Below are 9,129 nucleotides of genomic sequence, written 5' to 3'. Positions count from 1 at the left end.
AAACCTCATTTAATTTTATGTCTTATAGGGTTTATACTGAGTACAATATTGTATAACTGTATTAATTCAATTGTAAACCTAAAAATTTACAGCCAATTTTGAAGGAGATGCAAAAAAAAAAGAAGAAGAAGGAGCAACATTTCCTCAGTGACTTCACTGTGCACTGTGCAGGATTAGAAAGAGTCGAGGATAGCAATAATCCACAAGAATGCAAATTTGGTCAACATTCTTGGCATACCTTCTCCCTCACATCCCCCCAATATTCCATCCATCTTTGCAACCTGGCAATGTTACCTCTAATATATTTCCCAAATCCACTGAATTCTCACGACTCCACTGTCACTATCACCACTGCCATTTCATTAAAAAAAACTGTTTCTGCCTCCTCACTGATCTCCCTGTCAGCTCTCCTGCCCTGCTACAGGCAAGAGATCTTTCAAAGAAACAAATACATTCATGTCCCTTCGCTACACAATGTTCCTCAGGGATTTCCCATCACACTTGGAATAAAGCCCAAAGTCATCTTCATAGCCTAAAAGCCCTGCATGATGTGCTCCCCACACCGATACCACTCTGATGTAACCTTCTCTCATTTCTCCCATTCATTTTCTTAACTCTAGCCCCACTGATCTCTTCCCTGCTCATCCCATTGAACCCTCCCCAATTTTCACTCAAGTGCCAGGCATGGAGGTACCAATATAATCCCAGCACTTGGGAGGCTGAGGCAGAGGATCAGTAGTTGGAAACCAGCCTGGACTACAAAGTAAGAACCTGTCTTATTTTTGCCCTAGGAATGTAAAGGATTCCTTCTTTTGTGTTTGGTAGGAAGTCTACTTTGGGATGATGATTCTGAGGAGATCCTGGGAGAACCTGAAGGCAAAATGGAATCCCAGGGAAGTTCTATGTAGCTAGTAAAAGGTAAACAAGAAAGTATTGGCAAAGGTTCCCCTAAATCCTCATTTTCACTCAATTAGTATTCTCATTGACGTTATGCGAACCCAGAAGAGGAATAATATATTAGTTTTCTATTACCATTTAATGAAGTACCACAAATTTAGTAGTTTAAAATATCACTCATTCCTTTCATCCATTTTGTATTGCTGTAACTGAAGTCTACAAAGTGGGTAATAGACAAAAAAGAACTGTTTATTCATCTCACAGTTCTGAGATGGAAATCTGGGAAGTCCAAAGTTGAAAGACTACATCTGCTGAGAGTCTCTTTGATTTTAAGAACTCTGCAGAGTCCCAAAGCAATGCAAGTCATCACATAACAGCACAGAGCAAGCTAGCCAGAGAGAGAGGTGGCTTTTATAAGTCACTCAATAATCCATTAGCCCCTCACTTGATCTGACTTCGAGGATAACTAGAAATTGACCTTTGGTAAGAAAAGGAAAACATTCCAAGTGGCAAGAAAAACAGGAAGTAGCAAGAGAAGTCAGGTGCTCATAAGAACAGACATTTCTGGACCAGGTGTGATGATCATATGCAATCCCAGCACTCTGGAGGCTGAGGGAAGGAGGATCAAGAGTTCAAGACCAGCTTGGGCTACACAATGAGACCTGGACTTAAAAAAAAAAACCAAAAGATAACAATTTGTTAAGTTGACTGGGATGGAGCATAAAGAAAAAAATGGAGAATTAGGTAGGGCCTTTTTTTGAAAAGTTTAAAAATCTGAGCTGAAGAATTTGGCCTGTACCTAGGAGATGGTGATTCACAAACCAGAGGGTTCAAGGGTTTTTATGAATGTGTTGGATCAGTCCCTTAACAATGTACCATCCTCTCTCTTTTGCAGGCACACTGCCAGGTGTCTTTACCTTCTCATCCTCTGGTAAACCAGTTACCTCCATGCCCTCCTGCCTGAGTGCAGGACAGTTTGTACACTGGGACTGACACTGGCCTCTCTATCTCTGAGAAAATAGACATGGCCTCTTCTACTCCCCTCATCTTCTTTATCTCTCCTTCTTCCCATTTCTTCAAGTCATAGCTTTAGAGTTGCATCTCCTGCCTTACAGCAGATGGAGACCCCCACTTTGTGCCCACATTATATGTTCAGAAGACAAGATATATTTCACACTGGATGGGCACCCAGAGGACCTGATGCAGCTCATAGAGGACCCAAAGATAGGTAAGAACCCCAAGGACTCTAGCCCCATACAGCACCACACAGCTAGATGTTCTCCTGTCAACATCCCCAGACATTTAGCACCTTATTAATATACACAAGAACAACCATGATAATAAACACCAAGACAGAGATACACACCAGGGAATATGGTAAATTATTTCAACATAAACATGCAAGTATATAATCACACAGAAGCATATGCATATCAGCATATTCAGATACTTATGTCCTGATGCTCCCAGATTCATCTCAATTCCCAGGAATTGAGCACACAAAAGTAGCATATATTCTCTACTACACTAGACACATATGAAATACGCTGGTGCACAGAAATGCACAGCAAGACACACACTGATACACATCTATGCTGCATGTATACAGCATGTATACTGACACCCTGGTTATGTCAGTACATCCCACAAGCAATCAGACATAGAAAATATACACTGTTGCACCAAGACATAAAATACCAAATATCCAGAGACACATATAATCACACAACCAAAAATACACACTGCCATGTTCCTCAAATATGTAGATGCACTGATATGCCCGGAGATACTTATCTGAATATAACCAAACACACAGGTTTATATACCAAGAGGCAAAATTTCACATATATATGCAAATCACCACAATAGAATTGGTATGTGTTCTACATATCCCCCTTCCCCAGTCTTATAGTTTGTTCTTCATTGCTGTGACAAAATACTCTGACCAATACCAACTTGGGGAGGAAAGGGTTTATTCATCTTACATCTCCCAGGTCACAGTTCATCAGGGAGCCCAAGGTAGGAACTCAGGGCAGGAACCTGGAAGCAGGAGCTGGAGCACAGGCCATGGAGGAACTCTGCTTACTGACTTGCTCTCCTGGCCCCTGCTCAGCTTGCTCTCTTATCCAACACAGGCCCACCTGCCCAGGGGTGGTACTACCCACAGTGGGCTGGGCCCTCCCACATCACTCAACAATCAAGGAAATGCCCCACAGACATGGCCATAGGCCAGTCCAATGGAGGCAATTCCCCAATTGAGGCTCCCTCAACCCAAGTGTGTCAAGTTGACACTGAAGCTATCCAGCACACCCAGCTTACACATGACTCAGGGTGGATCACTGTACAAGCATTTCCACTGAAGAGCTAGCACTCTAGTCACAAATCCGTATTATATCATCTGGATGCCATGACCTAAGACTTCATTACTACCTGTGCTGTGGGTGACCATGTGCATGCTTCTGTGAAAGCCTGTACTCTAGGCCTGCATTTCCCCTTTATAGGGCTGCATGTGAGTGGGCAGCTGCTTGGGGCACCACCAAAACCAGGCCATGAGGACCAGACCTGTACATATTTCCAAATCATCACAGTAATTTCAGATAAACCCCGGGCCTACAGTGTTCCAGTCAGCTGCAGTTCCATATCTGTGTGAGCAGAGGGCACCTTGCACTTATCCTGGGACCAACCTGCCCTGGTAAAGAAGTCCCAGCTGGAGCTCCATGTGGCTTCTGCAGCCCATCTCACCCTCCATCCTGGGCCTAATCTTGAGTTCCTCATCCTTCGGCACCACTACAGACATCCCAGCATACTACAGCTAACCCCACTTGGCGTTTTATGTGGCCAATGCCTCACGCCTCAGTTCCTTAGGCCTTGGCCTGATGGGTAAGTGCTGTTCAGGCTGAGAAGAGCCAGAGAGTACCAATCCCAACAGAAACCTTTATCTCTCTCTCTCTCTCTCTCTCTCTCTCTCTCGCTCTCTTGCTCTCTCTTTATTTTTATGCATATGAATGTTTAGCCTGCATGTATATTTGTGTATTACATGTGTGCTGGTGCTCATGGAGGCCAGAAGAGGGCATTGGATGCCCTGAAATTGGAGTTACAGAGTTGTGAGCCACTGTGTGGGTGCTGGAAACTGAATCTGGGTCTTCTGTAAAATCAGCAGGTGCTTAACCACTGAGCAATCTCTTCAGCCCAGAAACCTTTTTCAGAATGAAAGGCTAGTGGTCCCCTAACTCTCAGTACCCCCAACTACAAAAAGAAATTAATGCCAAACTCTGCCTTTAGGGAACCCCTGGTTTGGGAAAAGGAAATAGCCAGACATGGGTAGTGGTTCCAGGGAGGAATGAGTACAAGGCAGAAAGCTAGAGGAGCCCATGGTGGGACATCTTACCCAGCCTCAGAATTCAAGAAAGACCTCCCAGAGGAGGGAAGAGAACTGCAAGTAGACGGCTAAGTAAGAGTATGGAAGAAAGGAATGGAGATAAGAGGTATTATCAAGCTGAATGTCAAGATGAGAAATTTAGCTTTATCTTGAAGGCACTAAGGGAGCCATGAAAAGACACAGTTAGGTCTTGGTATTATAAACCGCCCTCTGAATATTTATCCTTTTGTGAAAGGGGACTGAAGGTAGCCAGACTGTAGGTAAGAAGACACTGGCAGAATCTAAAGCAGAGGCCCATCCCAAGGAGTTTGGGCAGTGATGGTGGATTAAACACGTATCTTTACCCTCTCTGGGCTCCTTGAGCTTCTTCTTCCCTCCAGTTTTCCCTGTCTACTCCAAGCCTGACTGTTCGCCTCCTTTCTTGTCTCCACTTCTACATCACACCCCTTGACTCTTCGTGATTTGCGCAATGTCCAGGCTCTTCCTTCCTCTAGGCCTTTAATACCCTTCCACTTTTCCTTCTAGACTTCCTGTTTTCAGCCCCTCCCAGAGTTTTAACTGGTGCTGCATCTCTCTCCCTCAGGGCAGTTCCAGCACACAGACATCTGGCTGATAACAGGACCTTATTTACCGAAACACCATGGCCCAGGTGTGCCTGTGGTGCTAGGCCAGAGACTGCTGAAGGAGTCACCAAGGCTGCTGCCCTGCTGGACTTCATTCTGGCAGGTAAGCATTCTTCTACAGGGCAGTTTCTGGGTCAGCCCTACCTTGCCTATGTTCTGTGATGGTTCCTGAACCCAGAGCCAGAAGGCCTCAATTTATATGATTCAGAGGCCATACCAGCCCTAGAAGTGACTTTCTTTTTATTTTTTACTCATTCTTTGAGAATTTTGTACATGAATACAGTGTATTTTGATCATATGAAGCCCCCATTCCCCCTCTAATTCCTCTCAGACTCCCTACATCCTACCTCTCAACTTCACGTCCTTTTTTCCTAGCCCCCCAGAGAGAAGTGACTTTCTTAAAACAAAAGCTGAGTGGATCACCAGTCCTGTTCACAACTTTCCCTGGCTCCCATGGTGTTATTTGTGGATCTTGAAATTTCTCTAATAAGCTATGTTCTTTCCCACCACTGAACTTGTGCATGAGTTCTCCTTTCTGCATGGAGCATTGCTTTATCTAGGTAAATTTAATTCATTCCTTAAGTCTTAGTTGACATATTTCCTAAGAGTTATTCCCTGGCCCCTCCAGTAAGGTTGAGTTTGGCCCCTCCCTTTATTCACCTCCAAGCTCACAGTACTTTTTATTCTCTGTAATAATCATCTACTTACTCATCTGGATCCCAGGCTAAGACTGCAGCTATTTAAGGGCAAGAATCTTTTCTGAATCCTCTGTGTAGCCCTAATGCATAGCATACAGAAAGTTCTTAGTAAACATTTTGAATAAATGAATGAACAAAAATAACCACGAAATAGCAGTAGATAACATATATACAAACTCACAATCCAAGATGTAGGTCACATGCAGAAAGACAGTGACAAAGACACAGACATGAAAATACAGGGACAGAAGCATGGCAGTAGAGAGTACATGGAACTCAGAACAAAGAAATATGAACATCTGGGCATGGTGCCATATGCCTGTAAGTTCAGTACTTAGAAAGCTAAGGCAGGAAAGTTTGTGGCAAGTTCAAGGTGAGCCTGAGCTACAAAATGAGTTTGAGGCCAGCCTGAGCTACAAAGCAAGATCCTGTCTCAAACAACAATAGCAACAACAAAAAGGAAACATGGACATATGGACACAAAAACATAAAGAGAACAAGTATCAGAGTGACAGTATCAGAGACATAAACCTAGAGAAACATATGGTTTCTTGTGTTCCCATGATTTTGAGTTACTGTCTCTTCACAAAAAGGCAGAGAGAAAAACAAGATGACTCAGGAACAAATACAATGCTAAATGTGAAAATAATAAGATATAACAGCATATAAATTAATAGATACACAGATCCAGATACTAGAGTAGAGAGATTTAGAGACCCCAACCCCGTGATTCCCTGGATCTTAGCCCAACCTTGCCACCATCCCCACACTTCCAGGCCTAGCTAGGGCCACCGCAGCCTGTGCTCCAGCTCAAACAGGTCCGGCCTAGAGTCACATTTGAATGCTTTCTTGGTTCCTGTTGAATTGGAATTACCCCGTCACTCTAATAAAAAATCAACACTGAGCATCTAAAGGACAGACCTACTAACTCTTCATACCTAATTTAAAATTAACCAAGCAAGTGTGGGTTCTTGGACAGGGCTCCTATATTAAAATCCACCCTCCCAGGGCTCAGGGATCATTGCAGAAGATCTGTATATTTCCAGGTGTGGAAATACAGTAAGAGCCAGGGAGGAGGTGTATGACCATACAGAAATAGTCCTACAGGCTCCTGGGACTCTTCTCATGTGAAACTATAGCAATGGTGTCAGCATACAGAAGACCCTTGCAAACTTAAGCAGACAAAAACCCAGCACAGAGCTGTGGAAATGAAAAACAGGCCCAAATTTTAGTCGAAGAATTATTGGCAGCTAATTATTCCTGGGTGAGAATGAGCTTATCTTTTTAAAGGGAAGGACTCTAGATAGACTGACTAGATCCTAGTGAACGAATTTGCACTGAGGAACATGTGGGGACACTAACATACATGATAGGCCTTAACACAAATGACAGAAAGTATGAACTCTGGTGGGGGGACAATGGGAGGGTTCCAAAGGAGAAGGGTGTATAAAGATGATTTTCTGTATGAAAAATACCCAAAAAAATCGATAAATTTTAAAAAACTATAGGAAAGACTAACAAAATTAAGACCAAGGCAGGTGTAGTGTCACATGCCTCAAATCCTAGCACTAAGGAAGCTGAGACAGCGGGACCACATCTTTGAGATCAGCCTACCTATGTAGCAAAACTTTACCCCAAAACAAAAAAGCAAAAGAAAAGAAGGGGCCAACAAAATGACTCAGTAAAAGTGCTTCTTGCACAAGCCTGATGACCTGAGTTCAATACCTGGAACCCACAGTGAAAGGAGAGTTATCATCTGACTTCCACACATGTGCCTTGGCATGCACCCCCAATAATAAATTAAATATTCTTTTTAATTTTTTAAGAAGAGTAGAAGGGGCTGGAGAAATGGCTCAGCAGTTAAGAGCACTGAATGCTCTTGCAGAGGACCCGGGTTCAAATCCCAGCACCCACATGGCACCTAACAACTGTCCATAACTCCAGTTCCAGGGGATCTGATGCCCGCTTCTGATCTCTGAGGGCGTTGTATGGCACAGGTGCACTTACATACATGCAGGCATAACACTCATGCACATAAAATAAAAATAAATAAAAATTTAAAAATTAAAAAAAATAAATAAAAGGAGGAGAAAAAATCAAGTCAACCAAGCTTGGGCAACAAGAAAAACAGAATTATCAAGACCTTAGCAAACAGCCTGAGAGTGGCTATTCTGGCCTCCATCTGGCTTAGATGCTGAGAACCCACCAGACTGCCTGAGAGCACCTGGATCCAGCCAACACATGGTGGTGAGCTCCCCCAAGCCACACTATCCCAGCCCCCAATTGGGATTACTTGAGGCCCCTCCCACTGCACCAGGGCAGACCTCTGCCCTCTAGTAGGGTAAGTCTCAGACCTTAGCAGACAGCCTGAGAGTGGCTGTTCTGGCCTCCATCTGGCTTAGACACTGAGAACTCAGCAGAAGTCCTAAGAACATCTGATCTGACCTCTGCCTAATGTAGGGACTGATAACTCAGCAGACTATCCAAAAGTTCCAAAATCGGCCTCCCCTTCAGGAACTTCCCAAATTGTGCTTTGAGTACTTGCTAGTAGGGGTCCAAACTTTAGAAGGAAGCCTGAGTGTACCTGACTGGAGCCTGACTTGGACTTCTGTGGGAACTCCTGAGTAGCTGATTTAAAGCCACCAGTTCCCTCCAAAATAAAAGCTGAGAGAACCTGAAACCTAGACCAACCAGCTCTTACAAATCCAATAAGAAAATAACTAAGGCACAGAATAGTACAAACAGAAGCAAAACTCAACTAAACAAAAGAAGACTTGATTTTCATACCAGAATCACAAACAACAGGAGAAATTCACATGTCAAAACCACAATGAAAAAATAATCAAATGGAAAGCCAAAACATGTCCCCACCAAACTTCACCAGTCCCATAGAACAGTTCTACATGGAGAACCCCCTAGAGATAACCCAGGACACAGAATTTAAAAAGAAAGCCATAAAAATGATCAAGGGATTCAACAAATTTAAAGCACACGAACAAACAAATCAAAGAACTAAAAGAAGATAGGAATAAACTTCTGAATGAATTCACAAGAGATAGAAACATTGAAGAAAACTCAGGCTGAAATGAAGAAGGAAGTGAAAACCTCAGTAATCCAACTTTAAACAACAGGGGAAAGCCTCATCTCTAGACTGAATGAAATGGAAAAGAGAATATCAACACTGGAGGATAAAGTTGAAGAATTGGACCACTCAAGCAAAGACTATGGAAATTTTTAAAAAACACAGGACTATGCAGGAGATGTAGGACACCATGAAAAGTTAAAATCTACATATCATAGGCATAGAGGAAAGATAAGAATCTCAGGTTAATGGTATTGACCAGATCTTAAACAGGACTATGGAAGAGAAATTCCCAAAATAAAGGAAAGACATCCCCATACAAATACAGGAAGCACATAGAACATCAAATAGACAGGACAAGAAAAGAAACTCCCCACAGCATATCATAGTAAAAACACTAAATGTACAGAACAAAGAGAGAATACTGAAAGCAGAAAAAGAAAAAAATAA

General features: G+C 43.0%; 1 protein-coding gene across 1 annotated transcript in view; it reads left to right on the top strand.

The window, feature by feature from the left end:
* Itih6 (inter-alpha-trypsin inhibitor heavy chain family member 6) overlaps window positions 1-5,061 on the top strand; it is a 59,000-nt gene extending 53,939 nt beyond the window's left edge. The window contains 8 exon segments of the mRNA XM_017799555.1: window positions 826-918; window positions 1,793-1,828; window positions 2,013-2,033; window positions 2,036-2,125; window positions 3,399-3,712; window positions 3,714-3,777; window positions 4,860-4,997; window positions 5,000-5,061. Coding sequence (XP_017655044.1) covers window positions 826-918; window positions 1,793-1,828; window positions 2,013-2,033; window positions 2,036-2,125; window positions 3,399-3,712; window positions 3,714-3,777; window positions 4,860-4,997; window positions 5,000-5,061 — 818 coding nt within the window.
* Window positions 5,062-9,129: the final 4,068 nt, after the last annotated feature.

Source organism: Nannospalax galili, unplaced genomic scaffold (genome assembly GCF_000622305.1).
Source record: "Nannospalax galili isolate Female #2095 unplaced genomic scaffold, S.galili_v1.0 scaffold1759, whole genome shotgun sequence".
NCBI classification, from domain to species: Eukaryota; Metazoa; Chordata; class Mammalia; order Rodentia; family Spalacidae; genus Nannospalax; species Nannospalax galili.
The sequence above is the reverse complement of the archived record's forward strand: the minus strand, read 5'-3'. Positions and strand labels throughout refer to the sequence as shown.